Below are 25,047 nucleotides of genomic sequence, written 5' to 3'. Positions count from 1 at the left end.
TGAATTAGGTAAATGTGATTCTGACATCACAAGACCAGACACAGGAGCTGGAGTCAGCTAAAGAGACTAAAAGAAGTGTTTTTAGTCCAATCTAAAAACGACTCGGCATCCCAGGTGAGGATTTTTCTTATTCTGTAGGAATACATGAACACCACTGTTATTTGCCATAATGTGATTTATGTTGTACCTTTCCGGGTAGAAAGCATCTGCTAAATGTATTGGTGAATTAGTTGCCTGGAGCAGATTTATTTTATAAGTTACCTTGAAAAAAATATTTACAACTTTTTTATTTTTACAGAGAAAAAAATAATAATTGTAAAATGCTAGTTAAACTCATCACTAAACTTTAAAACATGTTAGACTGCATTCAGTTTAACATAGTTTTTCATCTGCTTTCAAAAGTCACGAGAAACAAATATTGAAATGGTTTGCATTGTTAATTCAAGCATTCAACTTTGTGCTCAACCTGTAAATTCATTCACAAACTCTTTTGGGTAGGGCAATGGAGGAGCTGAACATAGAGAATCTGGTTTTATGGATGGCCCTTCTCCGCTGCAAGCTGAGGCCATCGACCTCAAAATAACCTATTAGATTTACTGCACAGGGCCTGTGCAATGACATAAGCATAGTATAAGCTCGCCATTCATCCAACAGCCCAACCAGTTGGGTTTAACTCTACAGCTGACATTCTCAGACAGAGTAAAGTGTCAACACAGCGCACTGGACCCTTAAAATATCCCATCATGCTGAGAGGCACAAATGAGATGACATTTACTGATAATGTAGAGCCATTTTCATTCATGTTAACACAGACAGACCCACATTCACAAGCTGTGTCGTGTACCTTAAAATACACTAATGACTAGTCGACTTCATATAGGCCTTCTTGAAGGCATGAATTCATCCTCATTATTTGACTTTTTATGTCTACGTAAAACATTGTGCTTTTTCAGTTTAGACAGCAGCAGAGGACAGAGGACATGCTCACACTTATCATATGTTTATATTTGGGAGGCTATTTTAGACTATTCTTCCCACGAGACACATTGTGACACTAAAGTCAGCTGATCAGTATGGTTTGCTGCTTACTTTCAAACCACTGCGCAATGGAAGATTTAGAAGGTCACTGATAAAGCCATGACCCTAGAGGTCACCGAGTTCGTATGACACTGCGATGGAAACGGAGCGGGAGATGTGTCTATTTCACGGCAACTGGTCACTTTCAGAAAAAAAGGTTTTGCTTTTAGCATATCCGAGTCAAAATAACTAAGGAATTAAATAAATGAGTCATTAATGATTAAAAATCGTTAATAAAGAATTAATTGTTACTAAAAATAAATCAGAAGATTTAAACGCCTTAAAATAAGTCTTGTGCTGCTAGTGTGATGCCTTTAAATATAAAGGCATCACACCAGCAGCACAAGACTTATTTTAAGGCGTTTAAATCTTCTGATTTATTTTTAGTATATATATATATATATATATATATATATATATATATATATATATATATAGGTATTTTTATATATTATTAATTATTTTTTTTATTTTTTTTTATCTTAACTTATTAATTTTCAGTTTTATTCATTTTAATGTACTAAAATAAATGATGAACTACATTTGCAGCTTGGATGGAAACATAGCCCCAGAGGCCGAGAGATCTAGAGTGCTGTTGTCAAGAGGATATGTTTGGAGTCTGTGGGTTTTCCCCTTTCATGTCTAATGTGACCTTCGCACCTGGTAACTGAGCTACTCTGCCAGTTGTCCGGTTCCCATTTGGGTCTTGTGACTCAGTAGCCACATTGAGAGTCATTTAATTTTAGGCCATGCAACATTCCAGTACGAAGTGATGTGAGAGGAACAAGAGAGAGCTTGAAATGGGAGGTGGCTCATTATAGATAAAGATATACGGTCTGTTCATAAACTCATGGGTGGGGAGATGTGTTCTTCACAGGGGTGATGGGACAGAAACAGGACAAGGAGCTAGGAAAAGTAGACGTCCCGACCGGTGTCGTTAGTGACTATGAGATCTTAAACCAAAGCGAGGAGGAAGCATATTCCAACAAGCCAGAAGAAATAGACCAGAATTTTGTTCACTTGGACACCTCCATACTAGAGCCTTGTCCTGATCAAGAACCAACAAAACCTAATGACAAAACCACTGAGTCCTCTTTCAACCAGGGAGAAAAAAAGATCAGACATGGTTATGACACGGATGTTTTGCAGAATGGCAGGACACCAAATCCTCAGCTGAGCCTGGCAGGAGGTCCATGTGCCTTAGAATTCAAAACAGTCACAAGCGACGCAACCGCCACAGACGTATTTAGTGCTGTGGACCAGCAACGACCTGACAAAACAGACAGAATGACTAACAAAACTCACTTCAAGGATACTCCAAACATGTTAGAAGGTTCCTGTCAAGTGGACTCAGTAGATGATGGTGTGAGCATTGAGAAGAATGAGACACGGACGCTCTCTGACAGACACAACGGGATGACAAAAATGAGTGGTGATGTCCAAATAACGAGGAAATTTTCTTTGGAAGCAAACAATGTTGATTTACTTGAAAGACCGTCATTCCTGGACAAAGATAAACATGAAATGCAAACCCTAAGTAGTGACAAAATTAGGAGATGTTGTGACAAAGTTTGCAAAGAAAGTGCTGGAACTGTTCGACACAAAGAAAGTCCTGATAAGGACAGATTTGAGTATTTGGACGGAGCCGATTCTTTATGGACTACACGTCCATTATTCACCGGGCTCCACTCGAATTCAAGTCGTCCATGGCTTCAGAGTGCCAATAAGCAGGATAGTTTACAGGGAGACAAAAATATCAGTAGAGGTTTGTCAAGAAGAAATGTTTTACAAGAACCCAATGAAGCCTCACAGACACCCAAAGCAACAAACTTCAGAAACAACCAAAGAAACCCAACTTTCCGTCCAACATTGCTGGGAAAAGAAGAGACCGAATGGGGTGAAACTGAAGGTAAGGGCAAAATCTTGCATACTCCCTTTGATAAACCTTATTTAATAAAATCTAGAGTGACAACATCTGACTCTTTGGACTGTGACACAGTTACTGAACCCCCATATCCAGACACAGCTCTAGTCCCATTAAGGATTGAGGAGGACTTTGAACAAAAGGTATTAAGCACATTTTGTCCAGATTTAAGCCAAAGCAGTACTTTGTTTCACAGTGAGAAGCAAAATGATGACAAAGGGGCATTCACTCTCATGGAAAAACACTCAACAGTCATGTCATCTGAGAGTTTAACTGAATCCAGTGCTAAAAACGTCCCTGTTAGCAATGCGCCTCACCCAGCCAAAAAGGGAGTGTGTGGAGCAGAGGCACCATGTGTGAAAAGAGACACTGAATCTGTTTATCAAAAAGCTGTTCGGTCGAGATCCACAAAAAGCAGGGAAGAATGTGATGGTCATCTTAATGGAAGGCATAATTCTTCTTTACTTGAATTACCAGGGGGAAATGGTCAAATTCAGGGCAAAAGAGTCTGTAATCCAAAGATCGACAAGCTGGATGACATGAACACAAAAACAGAGGCCAAAGAGAATTCTTCCAGTGCTAAATCTTTAGATCAAATGATCCTAAACCATTTCCATTCCTTTTCTCACTCAGATTTTGATGCAGGTGATGCCAAAGGAGTCGCACAGACAGCTTCTTTACAACAGGAAAAAGAGCCTCTCTATTTCACAGCTGTGATCACGTCACCACTTCAGATTCATACGTTTCCTGATCAGGAGGCGAAGAAGTCATCTGACATCTCTCATTTGTACGTTCCTCATGCTGAAAAACAGAGCATGAACCCTGACATCCTACCCACAGATGCTCTGACAGAGAAAAAGCCCAAAATCAAAGGAGCACCACCACCTGTTCCAAAGAAACCAAAGAATCCCTTTAAGAAAGCCGTTGGCCACAAGGAACCTGCTTCTCATTCCACAGAGGAGCCAAGCAAATATTCAGACCTACTGCTCAGAAATATTAAAATGGGCAGAAGGCAAGAAGCACTGCAGTCCGTTGAGGATATTAAAATAAACGCATCATGTCTTGATATGTCACCTTATTATATCGACTCCCCATTTTACATGTCCTTAAAGCCTGAGGCTGCTGATATTTCAAGATATTGTTTAGTCCCGTATGATGAAACTGTTGCACCTGACTGCGATAACTTGATAGAAACTGTCGACAATAAAGAGCTAAAAGAAATGGATATGTCCCAGATGAGACGGTTGTTAAAAAAAAGAGCAAAAATGAAGGGCCCACCACCACCTGTGCCGAAGAAGCCACAAAATCCATTTGCTAAAACAGACACTGAGAAGAACCAAGCAAGCAAAGACTCTGCTCTGGAAAATGTAGAACAGCCTTTGAAATATGGTAGAAGACATGACTCTGAATGCTATATGATGGACATGGAGGATGAAGAAGACTCTAAACCCACCGCAGTACCAACTAGATATCCTTACACCGCCTGTCGAATTCCAAGCAGTGATTCTTCTGCTTCAGAGGAAAACCAACTGTCCAGATACAGGCCTGTCTCTGAACTCATCAGAGACAGCAACAAAATCCAGGAGAAAGTGATACATCACAGCAAGACAAACATAAAGAAAGCCAGGCCAGATGTGACTGTGGGAAGCCAGAGTCTAAAAGTATCGCAGATGAACACAGCCATTGAAGTACAAACATCTTCCCATAAAATGGAAAGAAGACCCTCGCCAAAGAACGGTAAGACAGGTTTTCAAGCTGATTTCTTACAGTATACAATTGAAGAATCTTGAAGAATGAGACACAGTGGGGTTCAGTATGTAAAAATCAAAAATATATTAATATACAGTAAGGTTTTACTTAATATCAGAACACTAATGGAGTTAATAATAGTGTTATGACATTACTTAAACATGCTTACCGCAACAATTGACCTCATTCAGTTTGATTATCTTTTTTAAATATGGGAAAGAAATCATAATATAAGTCATAATTATTTTATGATATTGGCAGCCATATTATTTAAAATAAAATGTTAAAAACAACACTGTTTTATGAAATATAAATGTTAATATTTTCATCTTTATGTGGACATTCAATTTAACACTGTTACTTTTAGCTCGCTCACTTTTATTCACCGATGCTACTTTGGAATAGTATAGCTAGCATATTTAAATTGAAAACCACTATAAAATACAAGCCTATAGCTGTCCTTATATTTTACAAAAGAGGAGCCTCAGATCATAATACCTGGGGTTGTTGATATCACAAAGTTTGAAAGTCCCTACACCACACTAAAATACAAAAATAAAGACTCCATAATTGATTTAAGAGCACATGGCACTTTGTAACATAATCCAACATGACCATGACTTCATCCTTTTTACTCTCCGAGAGTCCTGTAAAATTATCAGCTCCACTGAAGGAAAAGCACAACTTGTTTATATGCAAAAGATGGGAAATCTGCTTGGTATATCAAAGTAGTTTTTGCAATGGAGAGATGCTCAGGGGTCTTTCTTTCCATTTATAAAATGACCTTACCAGTTAAACCACAGTGACCTGTCAGTCAGTACGGTACAATTTGTACCATTACTTCTTATTCACACACACACACACAACTGATGTCCATGTAGGAGGACATGAAGAGGAGGGGAGGGGAGAGGAGAACAAGGGCGTTTTCTCCCGTTCATTCAGAATAAAGGAGAGGAGGGAAGCTATTGTGGCTAGCCGCAATTCACTGAGACAGTCACCAGCACAACTGAATCTGTGAGAAAATAAATTAATGCATTGAATTTGACGCTGTGAGAGACGTGGTACTGATAAAGGTAAGCGTTTTGCGTTTGGTCATATTGATGCAAGACAGGTCAGTGGTGCAATAGCCTCTACTGGAATGCTAGCTCGATTTTAGCCAGCATCACTGATTTAAAACAAGCTCTGGAAACAGCTAGGACATAACCGGAAAAAAACAACCACTTGCGCTGGTGCATGTGGACTTGCAGGCGATAAGGGCTCATTTAGCGGCATGTGAGACGGAATCTAGCCTTTGATTTTCATGCATAAGGCGAGATAAGCAGAACTAGTTAGATATTAATTGATAGTTGACCATCAGGACCTGTGCCGGGTAGATAGCACACCTCCACTTCAAAGCGGCACGTTGCATTTCGCTAGCGCATGCAAAGAAAAACACGCACGGCTCAAAACAAGCCGCATAACTGATGCTTTTTCTGCTGTTTTCATTCATTTGTTCGGTTAGCGGTTAGCTCGTTTTCTCACACCAGTAGTGATGTGTCGTTCTTGAACGATTCGTTCATTTTGAACGAATCTTTAATGTGACTCGGGAAGAACGAGTCGTCTCGGGGAGTGATTCGTTCAGTCGCGCATGCGCATTATTCTATGGGTTCTGTTCTAGTCGTAGTAATTCACCTGTCAGTCAATGCAGTCTTGAGCCGGAAAGAGAATTGATTAGTTCATAGTTCGAGTCTATCGGGTTTTTGACTCGTTCCTCAATCACGTGACAGCCCAATACATTAAACCCAATGCAGCATGAGCCGGAAAGAGAATTGATTAGTTCATAGTTCGAGTCTATCGGGTTTTTGACTCGTTCCTCAATCACGTGACAGCCCAATACATTAAACCCAATGCAGCATGAGCCGGAAAGAGAATTGATTAGTTCATAGTTCGAGTCTATCGGGTTTTTGACTCGTTCCTCAATCACGTGACAGCCCAATACGTTGAACCCAATGCAATATGAGCCGGAAAGAGAATTGATTAGTTCATCTCATGAGTCTTCGGGTCGAGTCGTTCCTTAATCACGTGACAGACCCATACGCTAAAACCATAGACACTGACAGTAAAAGAATGCAGATAATTGAATAGTTCATCTTTCGGTTCTTCGGGTTTTTCGTTCTTTTGTACTGTGAGACAACATTGGCTAGAGTAATTAGTTCATTTACAACTTTCCTTACAAAATGGGTGCGTAGTACTTATTTATTATTAGTATTATTTACTCTAGCAGCCATTCTGAAATATGTAATATCCCGCTCAAAAACACTATAACTTATCTTGGTATTAAAATATCGAGAAATCGTAGAGAAACTCTGGACCTAAATATGCTCCCGGTGACTCAGACCATCAAAACCAAATTTAATTGTTGGTCTGCCAGAGATCTATCCATATATGGCAGAGTTCTGTTAAGTAAGGCAGAAGGAATGTCAAGAGCAGCTTATATTTTCTCATCTCTAGATGTTCCAAAATCCACTTGTTCCCAATTAGATAAAATTCTCTTCAAATTTATATGGAAGAATAAGCCTGACAAGGTTAAAAGGTCTGTTCTTTCAAACCCTCTGGCTGAAGGTGGTCTGAATGTACTGACATTTACTTCATTTAACCAAATTATAAAAATCAACTGGATTAAAAGATTCCTCAAGTGTCCAAACAGTATGTGGAATATTATTCCAAACAGCTTATTTGAAACTATTGGTGGTCTTAACTTTCTATTGATATGTCCTTTTTCGGTAGGAAAACTCCCTGTGAAATTAAGCAATTTTCATAAACAAACCTTGTTATGTTGGAATCTTATCTTTAAACACAATTTCTCCCCTCACAACTGTATTCTGTGGAACAATGCATATATACTACACAAAAACAAAACACTCTTTCTGAATAATTGGTTTATAAGTAATCTGTATACAGTAAACAATCTGCTAAATACAAAAAATGATTTTTATTCTTGTGAGCACTTCATGGAAAAATATGGTATTGATACATCTCAAGAAGAATTCGAAATGGTGATTAAATCTATTCCTGTTAGTATTGTTTCTTTAGCGCAGAGCATACAGACAGATACTTCTCTATCTGTAACAGTTGATTCTCCTACTATTTCTGGCATTCCACTCACAGATAAGAGATGTAACAATACTTTTATTAGAAACATACTTGATCCTGCCAGTACTCCTATATGTAAACACCGATGGACGTTACTGGACAAGAAATTATGGAACATGATCTTCCTGCTACCTCACCAGTATATTATTGTAAATAAAATCAAAGAAGTTTTATTCAAAATTGTTCACAGATATTACCCTTCAAAAGCAAACATCTGTACTTTTTTTCCAACTGTGTGTAACTTTTGTACATTCTGTGGCTGTGAAGGAGAAACCATTGAGCATGTTTTTGTTGATTGTCCCATTGTAGCTTCCTTTTGGTCCCAATTACAAAGATTTATTTCCCAAAAGATAAAAAAGAATATTTCTCTAAGTAAATTTGAAATACTTCTTATAGTCACTGAGCCAAATTTATTAGCCAATGAAAAATACGTAATTAACTTAATTATTATTTTAGCTAAATATTATCTGCACAAAATGATTTGGCAAAGAAGCAAACCCTCCTTTTACAATTTCAGAATTACAGACCTTAAAAAATATTGGAACAGCATTGAAAATTTAAAAAAAAAGAACAACAAATTAAACAAAACAATCAAATTATTTCATTATTTTAACTTTAATGCAGACCCCTAAGTGTTTTTCAATTATGTATCTATGTGTTTTTTATTTATTTATTTTATTTTTTTTTCTATTTTATTTCAGATCTTTTCCTGTCTCTTATTTTGTTCTTGTTAAGATCAGATTTATGAAGCTGTATATTGATTCAACTTGGTTTACGTTTTAAAATTGTATTTTGACAAAATGTTAATAAAAAAAAAAAAAAAAAAAAAAAAAAAAAAAAAAAATATTATTTACTCTTACAGTAACGTGATGCATTTCTGGTTTCAAATTGTTGTTTTTAATTTCTGTCATGGTGGTACTTTTCCATAACACTGAATGTGGAAATAAAGAGTTGGTTATGCTTAAAATGTTGATCTTTTTTTCTGTCTGTTTGTTTGTTTTTGTTTAGTTGTGCAGTTATTAAATCAGATTGTCTGTGTAAACCATACTTTTGTAACATATGACACTTTATAAACATTAAAAACACTGTACATACTTTTGAATAGTTGTTTATTGTTTATTACAGAAAAGCTTTGTAACAAAGAGGACAACTATTCCAAAATAAATTAAAATAATAAAAATGTAAATAATTAAAAATGAAATTAAAATTAAAAGATAATAAAGCCACAGGGTCTAATAACCTTAACAAATGAACTTTAAAAGTACAATATAAAAAAAAGAAAAACTAAATATTGCACAACAAGCTATTCACAAAATAATTTTAAACCATTTGAATAAAAAATAAATGAAAATTAAGAGATACTAAAGCTATGGAGCCTTATAACAATAACAAATTACCTTTTAAAATCACAACAACAAAAATATTGCACAACAAGCTAGTCTTTTTCTAAATAAATAAAAATAAATAAGCTTTAAAATAAATAACACACTGTGGCTATATTTTTAGGACTTGCTTTAAGGCATGTTTACATTATTAAAAAAAAAACAAGCTCCCTGACCTTGGATGGGCTGAGTCTGTGAGTTCTTCTATCTGAGATAATCTGCCCAGTTTTAGAAAAAAAAAATTCAGATGGCACGGATGTGGCCACAATGCAAAGTCTTGTCTTTGTGACTTCAGAAAGGCTTGTGTAAACTGGTGAACATCTCCTCCACCAGGCCAGAGGGTCTGATGTGCGGGGTAAGAGTGGCTCTGCAAGGTTGGCCCGCATCTCCATCATAGCATCTGAGGTCTTAGAAGAGGTAGCAGAAGGCCTCAAGCTTGCTACCCTCTTGTCAAAGTCTTCCCAAAACATGGCCCTGCACTGGCAGTGTACCAGGATCTGAAACTCCTCACTCTGAGCTGGGTTAAAACTGTTAAAGCTGAAGTTATCATAACCTTAATGTCTTTAACATTTGTCTTTAACATTAATAATTCAATTCAAAATGTTATTTGCTTTTAATGTATGTCATTATGTCCTTTTTTGGGCAATCTTCTTATACATATATTACACCAATATGTCAAGTCTGCCTAGGAAAAGCAATTATTATACCAGCAAACTCAAAATTGGAGTAAAAATGAACAAACTAGTCTATAAATACTTTTTATTGTAAGCTTGGATTATTATATTATTATATAGCCTAGTGTTTATTTACCGATAGACAGTCAAGAAGACAAATTAATCAAAATTTTATTTATAACAGGGTTTTATTTATTTATAAAATAATAACAAACCACAGATCCTCAACAAACAGTAACAAAAACACGGTGACAGAAATGTCAGAAATAGCGCATGGGGCTGTCACGTGATTAAGGAACGAGTCAAACTCGACCCGAAAGACTCATGAGATGAACTAATCAATTCTCTTTCCGGCTCGAGACCGCGTTGGTTTCGCGTATGGGGCTGTCACGTGATTAAGGAACGAGTCAAACTCGACCCGAAAGACTCATGAGATGAACTAATCAATTCTCTTTCCGGCTCGAGACCGCGTTGGTTTCGCGTATGGGGCTGTCACGTGATTAAGGAACGAGTCAAACTCGACCCGAAAGACTCATGAGATGAACTAATCAATTCTCTTTCCGGCTCAAGACCGCGTTAGTTTTGCGTATGGGGCTGTCACGTGATTAAGGAATGACTTAAACCCGAGGACTTCTTGTCAGATAAGAGGTGAGATGAGCTAATCACAGACTGAAGACCCAGGTAAAGAATGAGTATTTTTTTTCTTTATCTCATAGCATTTTATTTTTGTATTGTTTGTGGTGTGATCAACGTTTGCGTAAGTACTAGATGTGTTGAGGAGGTAGCACTTAATATTTTAATAACATTTTGCTAAAATGAACGAAATGAACGAAATGACTCGAAAAAAGATTCGTTCATTTTGCTGAACGAGACTCAAAAGTCCGAGTCGGTAAAATGATCCGAACTTCCCATCACTACACACCAGCAGAAGCCTGCCCATCTATCAAGTCATGGATTTTCATTCTCACTTTTGCACTATGTGCCAATATCTTTCTCTCCATCTTTACTCTATATCTTAATTGATCTTTTAGTAGATTATTAGTGATATGTGGGTTTTTCTTCGCCGGGAAGATGATGATGATCATCATCATCATCAATAACGCAGCTCGGCCATTAGAAAGCAAACACTACACACACACACCGCCATACATCTGACCTATTTCCAAAAGCACATCCATGATTTTATTGTGCTGACTACGTTTTATTCTCACAAGCACAGCTGTTTGGAATCGTTTTTGTTTATTATTAATGTTAGTGTTATTAATGGTGGTAGCTGTTATTTATGAAGACACCGCCATGAATCAGGGCCCTAACAGTCCAACATCTCAACCAATGCTTTAGATAATGCACTTAATATAAAGGCGGCTCAAATATAACCTGTGATTATTAATGTATAATAATGGATATCAATTAGTTTTTCATTGTATTATACCCTTTATAACACTGGTTAGGAATAAGTACGCTGGCTGTGTCTCAAAATCTAGATAGCATTTTTTTTTTTGGCATTATATTGTTGATGTGTGCATAATTTTTGGGGCATCTTTGGTGTTTGTTGCTTATTAAGAATTCTGCTGTCTTTTTGGCAGAGCATTCCGTTTTGATCTTTTAGGAATTTACTATATGAATTCTTTCTTTCTTTTATCCAGGTTAATAAATAAACAATAAAAATGTAAATCTGTTCAAGAAAGAGAATGTTTACTTTTAAGGCTACATGTGATACATGAAATTTGTGCTAAAATATGTGAGCCTGGACCACAAAACCACAAAATATTAGCCAACAATACATTGTATGGGTCAAAATTATTAGGAATCATTAGGATATTAAGTAAAGATCAGGTTCCATCAAGATATATATTTTTTAAATTCTACCATAAATATATCCAAACCTAATTTTTGATAAGTAATATGCGTTGCTAAGAACTTCATTTGGACAACTTTAAAGGCGATTTTCTAAGTATTTTTTATTTTAATTTTTTTTAAATTCAGTTTTCAGATGATGTATATATCTCAATTTCAAAAAAATTGACCCTTATGACTTATGTTTTGTGGTCCAGGGTCACATACAGTATGTGCTTCAACAAAAATACTTTTTATAGTATGAACTAATAAAACAAAATAGTTTTTTAATCAAATAAAGGATTTCAAATATAAGTCACATTAATTACTTATTACTGTAATTAATTACTTATTACTTATTTAGTAACCTAAATATTCAGTCATTAGAGAATGGTTTTCTCATATGAAGATTCATGTTTCTACACAGTGGCTTAATGAAATTTAAAATACTGCATTCGAACCCACCCCTTGTCTTTTATGGAGAAATGCATACACAGGGTGAAATGGAAAACCGATTCCCAGTGCTCTCTAGCTGACCGCTCATCTTACCCTAATAAGATACACTGTCAATATTAAGTCTGAAAGCAAAAGAAAAACATTGAACATCTGTCATTAAGAATGTATTATACTGCAAAATATAACTGTTGGGTATTTAAATATTAAATAAATAAAGTGCAAAATCATTACAACCAGCAAGACCACAACATTTCGCTTCTCTTGTGTTTTCAGAAATGATCAGACGAGTGGTACGACAGAGTAAATTCCGTCATGTGTTTGGTCAGGCGGTGAAGAATGACCAGTGCTATGATGATATTAGGGTTTCGCGGGTTACCTGGGACAGTGCCTTTTGTGCAGTAAATCCCAAATTTGTTGCTATTATTGTGGAGGCTAGTGGGGGTGGAGCTTTCCTCGTTCTGCCTCTGCAAAAGGTAAGGGATAACTGCTCACTCAGCATTTATGCAGTTAGTAATTTGAATAAGCGTAGCTGGTCAGAATTATGCAAGATGAGACATAAATCCATGCTATCTGTTTCCTGTTTGCAGACGGGTCGTATTGACAAGGCCTACCCCACTGTTTGTGGGCACACGGGCCCTGTGCTGGACATCGACTGGTGCCCACACAATGATCACGTCATCGCCAGCGGCTCTGAAGATTGTACAGTAATGGTACGTTCGGCTACATCCTCTAATAAAGATTCTGCTTTGATTGATTATTATAAAAACATTTGCATTTCTTTGCACAGGTGTGGCAGATCCCTGAGAACGGCCTCGCCGAACCTCTTTCTGAGCCAGTCGTGGTGTTAGAGGGTCACTCCAAGAGGGTGGGTATCGTGACGTGGCATCCAACAGCCCGAAATGTTCTGCTAAGTGCAGGTAAGAGATTTCAAAAGCAAATGCACTACATGAAAACCCTAACTTTTATCATCATAAACATGTTTTGTTGCGTGATCAAAAACCAATTTTGTCTTTCGTCCTCTGTCAGGATGCGATAATCTCGTTATCATTTGGAACGTGGCCACAGGAGAAGCTCTGATCAACCTGGAGGACATGCATCCTGATGTGATCTTCAGCGTCTGCTGGAGTCGTAACGGGAGCCTCATTTGCACGGCATGCAAGGATAAGAAAGTGCGCGTTATCGATCCACGCAAGGGAAAGATCATTGCGGTAAGTGCAAACATCTCGTAATTACATTGAAGACTTTTTATATCCACAGTTCTTTGTGTCTCATTGGCATTGATGATCACAGGAGAAGGAGAAGGCCCATGAGGGGGCACGGCCCATGAGAGCCATCTTTCTGGCTGACGGAAACATCTTCACCACCGGTTTCAGTCGTATGAGTGAGCGGCAGCTAGCCTTATGGAATCCAGTAAGGCAAAATAAATATATTTTCATGCTTTTGAAAAGTTTTTTACGCACTTTCATTAAATATTATGATGTTCCTCTCTTTAAGAAAAACATGGAGGATCCGATATCAGTGCATGAAATGGACACCAGCAATGGAGTGTTGCTTCCGTTCTATGACCCTGACACTAATGTGGTCTACCTCTGTGGAAAGGTGAGCACGTTTTTATGAGAGTTCAGCAATTTTAAATTAATAATTAATGCTGTACATCTTCATTTTTGTGTTTTTTAGCATTTTAATTAAGGTTATGTTTATGTAACAAAATTTGTATAATTTGGGGGCCCCCTAGAAATTGAGAACCACTGGCTTTGCCTCAATAGTGTGATGTCATACTATATATAGTATGTATATTTGAATACAACTGTAATCTTGTTTTTGGTTTAAGGGTGACAGCAGTATCCGTTATTTCGAGATCACAGACGAGGCACCGTATGTGCACTACCTCAACACGTTTTCCAGCAAGGAGCCCCAAAGAGGGATGGGCTACATGCCTAAAAGAGGCCTAGATGTCAACAAGTGTGAGATAGCCAGGTATGCAAGATTTGCACAGGTATTTCTTTTAAGTGTTATTTTTGAAATGAGAAAACCTTTTTCAGCAAGTGTTTGTGGCCTTAGATTCATTCAGATTATTTGAAGTATTTGAGGGGCTAGCATCGTTCTGATTATGACTCTCAGAAAGGTTGATTTTATTTCTCCAGTAGGGGGAGTCATTAGTCTGTCATTGACTATAAAATCTAACGTGATGGCAATGTAGATTTGGTTTCATGCTGTGCCTCCTAAAGGTCAATGAAACATTATTTGACTACTAATGATCTCTGTAAAGATCATTAATTTTCTGATTTATTTTGTCATAAGGGTGTACTTTCTGTGTTTAATCTTTGCTGGAAATTGATATATCTATAATATTTTTATTATATATATATATATATATATATATATATATATATATATATATATATATATATATATATATATATATATATATATATATATATATATATAATTGTTGTCCATTTTATTTATATTATATTCATGTGATGCCAAAGCTGAATTTTCAGTATAATTATTCCAGTCTTCAATGTCACATGATCCTTTAGAAATCATTCTAATATGCTGATTTTGAGCATATATTTACATATAAATGTATAAAAAAATGTTGTGCTGCTTATTATTATTATCATGATTTTTTTGGGATCCTTTGATGACTATAAAGTTCAAAAGTACAGCATTTATTTGAAAAAATAAAAGTAAATTGAAAAAGTTAAAACATCGTAAATGTTTTTTAGATTAAGATTTTGCTTATTACCATAACACCAATAACATGTCTGTTGTTTCTCACAGGTTTTATAAACTTCATGAGAGAAAGTGTGAGCCAATTATCATGACCGTTCCTAGAAAGGTACTTTTCACTGTATTTCACTGTACATTAAAACAATGATTGTTAATAGTAAGGTTTAGTTAATACGTTTTTTATTTGTTTTGTGTTTAGCTTTACAAGCTAAGCTCAAAGTGCAATTTAATTCTCATTAATTGATGAAGAAAAAAGGGAAGGCATTTGGTTTCACTCAACATTAAAGCAGCAGATGTTTTCAGAGAAAACAAACAGCATGAATCCAAAATACTCATTACGGTATTTCCTGTCTCTTCGGTTTTTGGCAGTCGGACCTCTTTCAGGACGACCTCTATCCGGACACAGCAGGTCCAGACCCGGCGCTAGAGGCCGAGGAGTGGTTTGAAGGCAAGAATGGTGAACCGATCCTGATCTCCCTCAAACACGGTTATGTTCCGGGCAAGAACCGCGACCTCAAAGTAGTCAAGAAGAATGTGCTGGATAACAAGGCACCCAAGAAGGTGGAAGAGACAGCAACTCCCCAGAAACCTGCCTCTCCTCAGCTAACCAGAGTAAGGATGATGCTTCATTGACTTTCTTATTTTGCCCACTAATAATTGTCACTAAAACACATTTTCCTATTTCTTTATTCTGTTTTGCAGAAGAATGAGGTGAAGTTAGAGGAGCTGCTGCGAGAAGTTAAGTCCATTAGAGATCTGGTCACACTGCAGGACAGGAGAATCACCAAACTGGAAGAGCGAGTGGCTAATGTGGGAATCTAAGACACTGGTTTTGGTCTGAGCCATAGCGTCAGTATAGAGAAAGAGAGATTCAATGGGGGAGGGGGGGCAGTCACTGCCAAAATATCTCAATTTGACTCAATCTCCATGTTTCTCACAAGGACATCTTCAAGCAACATTCCAAGATGGACATTTACTTTTTGTCAAGTCTCCCCCAAGCATTCGCACAGCAGAAGCAAAGTTGTGGCACTGAGTGGTCACTGGTTTTAACTGATGTTTTACATTTTGTTAACAATTTTCTTACTTCTTTTGTTATTGTAACATTGTTTCCATGAGTTTTCTGGTATTAACCGGTATGTTACAGAGTGATAAATGTATATATACACATCAGGACTTTTTTGTTGTGCTGCCAAATTTGAGGTGGATCTGTCACCTCTCCTTTTATTTCTACTTTTATATGTTTTTCCCAGTTGTAGTGGCTTAATGAAAAACAAGACATCAGCAGAAAAGGCGGAACTGTGTGGATATGATTGTAAAGGCAACTTATCATAGATGATAAGGATTTGATTTTAGTGAAATGTTCATAACCATTCAAATTCAACATTAAGGAATCATCAGGATTTAATTGGAAATTCAGTCCAAATGATGTCCCTTGTGATGATCATGATGACTGGAGTATTAAAGCATTTCCTCCATTGGCTGCTTTGAGATCATCATCATTGATTATGACGCATCCAACAACAGGGTTTTTCAAAAAATATAACACAGTCAATTACTGTATATCCAAAAGCAATAACTTCATGTTGCAGAGTGAATGTGAACGTAAACCTAAACCTATTAGACTTTGGCAAGTATCGTTGAAAATGAATTCCTCATGCATATTCTTCATGAATCAAAAACCTACTGTTGTAACTTGATAGTAATTATGAAATTACTGTTGCACCTCAGGAAATATTCCCTCTGAAGTCAGAAACATTGGATGCTCAACACTTGCCAGTTGCATGAGTTTTTTCCCCACAGAAATAGTAGGAAATTGCCTTTTTTTTTTTTGCTTTCATTATCCATGTTCTCCAGTTTGCCCCCACTTTAGAATTATTCTCATCTTACAGAATATTGGACTGACACATGCTCTGATAAGTGAACTTGGCTTTGAGAGGCAGTGGCTACCTGCGAGCTCTTCTGATGTACATGTACTGTAAATGTATTGGTGCCTCTATTTGTGTTTCTGGTTTTAGACAGACCTCCTCAGTTGACCACTGCTGGAGGACAACATCCATGAAAACGAGCACTTATCTGTGTCCCAAACAGTCTTGTGCATGCATTCCAAACTTCACCTAAAATAAAAAAGGTTGCCTCTACAATAAACCTTTTCATTCATAATTCTTCATGAAGTCTGCTGTCAGTTTCTGGTTTGTTGGACGATTTACAATGGGGTCATGAGTACTAATATAAAAAGTTGTTACTATATGGTTGGCTTGAAAACTTGATTATGATTAGTTAATCATGTAATTTATTGGTCAGATATTTCCTAATATTCCCCATCATCATCGCCACTCCAACTCGAATCTGTATTTTACGCCCACATCATCCCAAGACCCCTAGTAAAAGACATTTCTCTTTATTTACAGTTATTTCAGAAGCATTTAAAGACATTTATTTGCTATGCCTGTTCACAGCAAGGTTTATTATACTGCAGTAAAGAAAGAATGAAATGAAAAAAGACATAAAACATCCTTCAGCCTCAACTCTCTCAAAAATAGCTTGGGTGATCAGAAAGCAGATGTTTTAACAATCTTGTATGTGCAAGAGACATGCCTCAAAGGACTGGCATGGTGAAAACTAATTCTGCGGAGCCTATGGGAAAGGCTCCTACAGACAAGCCTCAAAATATGTTTTTTGAATATTGAGATGGTACCTTTCAGTCTCATGTTTTCAGTTCATTATATTGCTATATTTTGGGTTTGAGACTTGTAGCTGCAGCCATATATATCTCAGGTCTCAACACCCTGTCCATTGTTCCAGCAGTGGCTCAAAGCACGTGTGCCCTCTCTCTCCCCCGTGGACCATGTGAACACAGGAAACATAAAGCTCTTCCTCAGGGAACTAATAGCTTCTGTTTGAAGGCCAGAAACAAATCCAAAGTGTTTTACAAGGGACCATCACTGTCTGTACTGTATTTAGATGTAATGTTTAGTGTTAAAGGCACTTTTGTTTTTAGTTTGAAGAAATGGATCTAGAGTTTAAAAAAAAACTGTGCTACATCTGGTGGCTTGAAGTTCTCCAGTGCACAGGCAGGGGGGAAATCTGGGCTCTCCCCCAAACAGCCTTAACGAGAACAGTGTGTCTGGAAATGGCCCAGTCTGTCTTTCTGGACGGAGTAGAAGCTGGAGGAGAAGAAGGAGGAGGGGAGAACAGGAGTTTCTTCCCCCCTCACCAATCCAACTGTTCTTCAACGCGCTATCTGTAACAACAGACATCCAGCTCGAGAGAAGGAAACAGCAGACGCTTTCTTCTCCATGTTAGATCCTCTTCACTCGGCATGTTCTAGAATAACAGCACTTGAAAGTAAGTAAAGAACTCTTTCGTTTCGACATCACTTTTGTCTGTTTTCTATTTTAGTAATATTGTTCCTGTCCATGTAATGAGAGACAGATGACTTACCTTACAGGAATGCACAGCTTTAAAAGGTTCATGTCCAGATGTGGCTACCTACATTTAAAACTGTTCTCTAACAGTTAAAAAGATGAAACAAAAATACATCTAGAATGGACTCTCACGGTTGATTTTGGCCAGATGACCCTTCTTTTTTTTTCTTTTTTTTTTAAGCAATAGAGAATTACATAAAAGCGAGTTCATGTGCAAAGACAGAACTTTGTGATGTTTGGAAATTCTTTGAAGCCAGCCTAAAAACACTTAATGCTGCATGTGTGTGTGTGTGTGTGTGTGTGTGTGTGTGTGTGAGGCGCCACATGAGCTTGATACTATTTCCATTGTACACCAAATGCCCAGTGATGATTATGGTTGTCAGCTTGAGCACAGATGGCACAGAGTGGAGAGACCCCAGATGAAATATCTTTGCTTAAAGAAACAAACCATCATAATTTATGCTTGTTCACCAGCTGTCTTTTGTAAAACTATACTATATTTATCTGAACTTTTTTTTTTTTACACTTTTGTTACACTTTACAGTAATATTCACTTTGTTTGTCTGTTTATATAACGTTTTATACATTTATCTTAAACAATTTAACATTAAATATTTTTATATTAATTTCTACATTTACTTATACAACATTTTATGTAATATGCATTAACACATTTTGATAATCAGTATAAATCATTAATAATTAATAATAAATTGTTTTTTTATTGTTAGTTCACTATAGGAAAATTTACTAATGGTAATGAACTGAACCTCATTGTAAAGTTTTTCCATTTTTTTCCTTTATCAAAAGTAATTTTATTTTACAGTATACTGGAACTTGTTGAGTTGAGTATGTTTATATTCAGCTTGTTTTGATGCTACAGAAACTGAAAATGCTCATGAAATCTCAAGAATGAGTGCACATGTTCAGCTGCAGTTGCTCAGAACATAATGCATCTGGTTCAGAATCCAGTGAGGTTTCCATGTGGTGCTTTGAATTTTGATTGCACCACGGAAAGACATAAGACAACTGCAGTGAGTTTCATGAAGTAAGAACATAGCAAAGTCTAAGTTTAAGTTGCTGGGTCCAAGTCAATAACATTTCAGCTAACAAAAATACATTCTAAGAACAAGTTATAAAAATGTATGCTATTTCTAAATGTTCACCAATTTTTAAATGTTTATATATATATATATATATATATATATATATATATATATATATATATATATTATTATTTATTTTATATATTTTTTTGATTATACAAACTCAAAATATTATTAATGTTATTATTTTATTCAAGATAACTTTGAACAAACATTCTATTAGTGTTAGGGACATAACCTCAAGAAACTTGCCAGAACATTAGCCAAAGTTCTAAGAAAATTCCCAGTTAGCTTAACTGTTAAAAACTGGTTAAAAACATGTAAAGTCAAGTAATTCAAATACCTTGCAATTGTACTTTTAGTATACTAAAGTGTTACACTTAAAGTCTGCTAAATTGGAACTATCTAATTTTCAATTTTAGGCTTAATGCACATTAATTGTAAGAAAGTATTGCTGAAGTTCAACTGAAGGTATATACTGACTGAAGTATATTTGATTGTGTGAAGTGGAGCTATTGCTAGTATACTTCAGGTACACTTTGAATATATTGCATTTGAAGACCAATATTATTCAAAGATCATACAGTGCTCATTAATAGTGACATTCAAACACATTTTAGGCTTAATATTGAGAAATGTGCACAAGTAGTAGTCCAAATAAAATGTAATTATCATTTTTGTATCAGTAAGTCTTGAGCAATATGTCATTTATTAGATTTGTATTATACTTATGGAAATAAATGTATTTTAAATATATTATTATTATTTATTTTTTTACTATGGGTGTTATCATACTCAATTACTGCTTAGCCACAAGAGAGAAGGTTACAGACAGACATAGACAAAGGAGATGACAGAGGAAATAATGCAAGAAATGCTATGAGTAAAACGTTATACAGATGTCCACCAAGAATTACTTACTAGGCAGTATCCTCCAGTCTTATGTGGACTTCTACCAAGCTTTACAAGTCAGCCGGTCAGAGTAAGCTACTACTTCATGTACAATTCCATCTTTATGACACACATTCATACTACTTCAAATCTATTAACATTTTCATTACTTTTTTTTGTGTCTACTTACTCACATAATTTTGATGTAAGGGCTTTTTATGTGATTTTTTTTCATCACAATGGATTCTTATTTTATTAACTCACTAATGTAATGTTTTTTGTTTTCATATTGTCAGCAGATGGACCCATGTTTTTATACACAATTTTTTTTTTTTTCTGAATAAATGTTAAAATAGTATTCAGTAAGTATCCTGTCATCCATGTGTGTACACATTTTCAGATCAAACTAGATACATTTATGTTTTGGCCCTCCTGTAAAGTTAGTGAAATGTCACTTACGCCTTTCTGGTTCTAACCCCTCGATATGTGTTCTGTGTATATTTATTATGTATACATACACATACAGTATATATTTTGAAAATATTTGCTTTCATATAGATTTATGTTCTTATATTTTATATTATATATAAATATATTTAATATATAAACATTACATATTTTTCTTAAAGATATATGTACATGCATGCATTTAGTATTTAAATATACACATAGTACACATATATTATGTAAATGAAAACTTATTTTGGATGGTTTGATAGTACTATTTTTCTACCCCCCTCAGGTATTCAGTCACAGGATGGACCACTCAGCTCTCCACCACCTCATTGGCCTCTCCGTTATTCTGCTAACCAGGCTCCCCACTTATGCCACCCCATTCATTTTGAATGACTCTTTGGAGGGCAGTGGACAATTGGACTCTGGGAGCACAGACCTGACCCCCATACCCACCATTTCCTTCAATGAATCAGTGAAGTCCACCTCCATAGATGGAGAAAAGCATAGCAAATCATTCTTGGATCAGCTGGTGGAATTCTTACAAGAGAACCACCTTCCCATAATCGTCATTACCACATTACTTTTTCTTATCATAACCATCCTCTGCTCAGCTGCCATCTTGAGTCGCCGACGTAAAGTCAGCACCTACTATCCTTGCGCTTTCCCTCCCAAGATGTACGTGGACGAGCAAGACAAGACCGGAGGAGCACGCTTCTTCAGCGAAGTCCCAGAGAAAGCCAACACCAGCTCCAGTGAGGAGCCAGTGAATTCAGCCAGGAAGCTCCAAGAGGACATCATGCTGGCCACCAAGAACCTCCGAACGCCAATCAAGACCCCATGGAAAGAGAAGAATGAAGTGGTGGAAGACCAAAAACATGCCGAAGATGAGTGCGATAAGAGTCAAGAGGAGAGCCGTGGCTCACTAGAGGACAAGACCACTAATCAGTCAGCTGTTGAGGATACTGTGGAAAAGAGCTGCCCCAGCAGGTCCCAGGACAGTATCACCACTTGTGACATGGAAAAGACTGACCCCTTGGACTCCGGGCCCCCTGAAGAGAGCAAACATTCATCTGGGCCAGAGAAATCTGAGATCCAAGAGGACACGAACAAACAGGATGTTGCTACTTCAGGCTCACCATTTATCAGTGAAGAGAAAACCGCATTTTAGCTTGGACATTTTTAAAGCCTTAAAGGAAAAACTTAGATGTGAATACAGACCAAAGTGTATTTCTTGCACACGTTGTAAAACTAAAACAAATTTGTATGAAGTTTCATTGAGATATAAAAGACATGGCTTTAATATTGTTTGTAACGTGTCGATTTTCCAAATATATATGTAATAATCTGTTACTTAAGAGTAAATGATATGAACGGACGCCTACTGGGCAAGACATAAAAACTGCTTTTTAAATGATGGTTGTCATGAATTTCTTTTCATTTGACATGACTCTTTAACCCCAAATCAGAAATGATCTTTATTCTTGTTTGCTTTACTCTTTATTATTAGCGATGACATCCATAAAGACTGGAAAGGTTAGGGTCGGGGGAAGTAGATTGCGTGCACTATAAACACACGCATCCACAAAATAAAACAGACACACTCACTACTCCAATTAAGGAGACAACTCTAAGTGTAGAAAAGCTTTGCTGTGAGTCAGCTTATTGTTTACACATTCTGGCTCAAAGTATTTCCTTTCAAGGTCGAGAGGTATTCATCCACAAGTCCCATGCCACCTTTCAAACGGTTTAGATGAAGATCAGTAAGTCGCAACACTTACTTTATGAAGAACACAATATTCTTAATAAACTTAAACTACAAGATTTGACCACATTTTATACTTCATTATTTGTGTTCAAGACAATCTGCCATCTAGAATTTCTAAAAAAAAAAAAAAAAGAAAAAAAAAGCTGGCCATTTTGTTAACTCCACTTATAGTTTGCTTCAGATCTGTTGGTATGTCACCTTTCACATCACAGTTACTGAAACAAACCTCAAATTGAGATGTATGATCACATTTTCAAATGAAAATCATATACTAGCCATGCTGAAACCAGGTACAATGCAAAATCAGTTCATCACTGTAAAGTAGCATCATGTTTATAGATTCCACGGGTATGCAATATTAATTCCAGTTCCCACATGACTGAGGTTTACACATGCTTTATTTGAAGTATTGATGTTTGAAAGGCCATCAAATGAAAGCCCAGCAGCATAAATCACCATCATAATCACATCTTCATTCTTTCAAGCTAAAATAATAGAATAAGATAATTTGTGCGCGTGTTCAGCTAGCAAGTGAAACCAGTGACACTCTTTTTCATTACATCAACATATCTAAACAAATATGACAGACTGTAACATCGATGGTCAGTACTTTTACATTGTGCGTTTAAAAGACTGGCTACAGTGCAAGAGCTGGAGAGCTTTGGTCTAAACTTTTTAAATGGGAGGATAAAGAGCATTGATTCTCAACTAGTTTTGTTTCAAGACCCCGATTTTATATTGGATATCAAATGGTTTTCCAACCTCTAACGCTGAGATTCATTACAATTACCGTGAAGTGTGCAGGCTCGACAGTATGCAAATTGCAAAATCAATAACATTGCACAGTGGAAGAAAATAATTGCATTCTATTTCAAGACAATAAGACTGTTTTTTTTACTTATTCTAACTTTGCATGCTTATATGGTTAGCTGGATTTTAATACTTTTCATTTCCCTGCTCCCCACATCCTAATCAGAAAAGACCTGAAAACCCTTTGGTCATGAAGCACCAGTTGAGAACCACTGATTTAGAGGATCAAGTGCGCCTCCTAGTTGAGGGCCATGGCGGTCTTCTCATCCGGTTCAACTTCCTGTTTCAGACGGTAGTCTGCCAAAGCTGCTTTAATGGCATCCTCAGCCAGCACTGCAAAGCACAGAGAACAAGGTCAGTTACAGAACAGGAACATCATAAGTTACATTTTTATTATGCATATAAATGTTACTTTCATCAACCGGAGCAGCAAATATAATGCAAGTAAATATTACACAAACACAGATAAATCAAATTATAAAGACACTTACTTGAGCAGTGCAGTTTGACTGGTGGAAGGCTAAGCTCCTTAGCAATCTCAGTGTTTTTTATCTTGAGGGCTTCATCAATCTGTACATTGAGAATTTTAAGGTTGAATAGTTAAAATCAAACTTTGTCACACTGCAGAAAAAAAATAATAATAAAACTGAGGACAAACATCTGCACCAAAGCCTTAGAACAAGCAAAAGTGACCATTTTTGCTTACAGATTTGCCTTTCACCCACTCAGTGGCTAAGGAACTTGAAGCAATAGCAGAGCCACAGCCAAAGGTCTTAAACTTGGCATCTACAATCTTCCCAGCCTCATCCACCTCGATCTAAGTGTAAAAAACAAGCATACACTTCGGTTCATCAAATATATGAGAACTGCGTCAAGAGAGTGGTGATAGCTTCCATCTTCAGCACTGTTACTCAAACACAGATTGTGGCTAGAATGAATATACTACAAACAAAAACTCTGCATTTATCATTCGCTATACAGTATAGAGATCAAATGATTGTTCAATTTTTTTTAGATAAAGAGTTTATATGAAAAAATACAATACAGCTATGAAGAAATTTCAAAATTTAAACAGAATTAGTCTGGTGATCATTATTGTTTTAGGGGTTAACCGATTGGTGTTTTTATAATTTACTGAATTACTAAGGTATAAATTACATACTGTTTGTAGGTTATTATATTTTGGGGTCCACAGTAAAATACTAACCAGGGACAAGTGCTACAAATATTATATTCTGTAATGTCCCTGTCAAATAAACAAACAGAATAATCTAAAATATGCCGACTCATCTTGTGTAAGCACTCAACCCGTCATCATAGAAAGGCGAAATAAAGGTCTATTTTGTCTTTTAGATTGTCACAAAAGGATACATGCTTGTCATCAGATACAGTACCTGAGCTATAAAATGACAGTTAAAAAAACTACAGTAGTGAACATACTGCACCCATTCGGAAAAAAAATGACTACTTAGGAAGAACAGTAAAGCAGTCATTAAACCTATTGTTATGTAAGAGAGGATTACCTGCAGTTTCATCACATCTCCACAAGCAGGGGCACCAACCAACCCTGTGCCCACATTCTTGGCATTTTTATCCAATGACCCCACATTTCTTGGGTTCTCATAGTG

The 25,047-nt window shown here is 36.5% G+C and overlaps 2 protein-coding genes across 5 annotated transcripts; both read left to right on the top strand.

Annotated features, from left to right (window-relative positions):
• The first annotated feature begins 1,890 nt into the window (after window positions 1-1,890).
• LOC113049269 (coronin-1C-like) lies at window positions 1,891-17,129 on the top strand. 4 transcript variants are annotated; one of them, XM_026211466.1, is made up of 12 exons: window positions 1,891-2,986; window positions 3,077-4,738; window positions 12,504-12,703; window positions 12,818-12,940; window positions 13,018-13,147; window positions 13,257-13,438; window positions 13,521-13,640; window positions 13,725-13,829; window positions 14,062-14,207; window positions 15,018-15,075; window positions 15,336-15,578; window positions 15,669-17,129. In XM_026211466.1, exons 1-12 carry the CDS (start codon window positions 1,960-1,962, stop codon window positions 15,786-15,788), a joined length of 4,116 nt encoding a protein of 1,371 aa, XP_026067251.1. In that variant the 5' UTR covers window positions 1,891-1,959; the 3' UTR covers window positions 15,789-17,129. The 4 variants fall into 4 exon arrangements, with proteins under 4 accessions (XP_026067251.1, XP_026067250.1, XP_026067252.1 ...); XM_026211467.1 differs by having other exon boundaries at window positions 1,900-2,986; window positions 3,635-4,738; XM_026211465.1 differs by having other exon boundaries at window positions 1,891-4,738.
• A 958-nt stretch (window positions 17,130-18,087) lies between these two features.
• tmem119b (transmembrane protein 119b) lies at window positions 18,088-22,258 on the top strand. Its single transcript, XM_026211463.1, has 2 exons — window positions 18,088-18,311; window positions 21,131-22,258. The coding sequence occupies exon 2, from the start codon at window positions 21,146-21,148 to the stop codon at window positions 22,010-22,012; it is 867 nt and encodes a 288-aa protein (XP_026067248.1). The 5' UTR covers window positions 18,088-18,311; window positions 21,131-21,145; the 3' UTR covers window positions 22,013-22,258.
• Window positions 22,259-25,047: the final 2,789 nt, after the last annotated feature.

This window comes from Carassius auratus, chromosome 30 (genome assembly GCF_003368295.1).
Source record: "Carassius auratus strain Wakin chromosome 30, ASM336829v1, whole genome shotgun sequence".
Lineage (NCBI taxonomy): Eukaryota > Metazoa > Chordata > Actinopteri > Cypriniformes > Cyprinidae > Carassius > Carassius auratus.
Note: the sequence above shows the minus strand (reverse complement) of the source record. Positions and strands in the feature narration are given on the sequence as shown.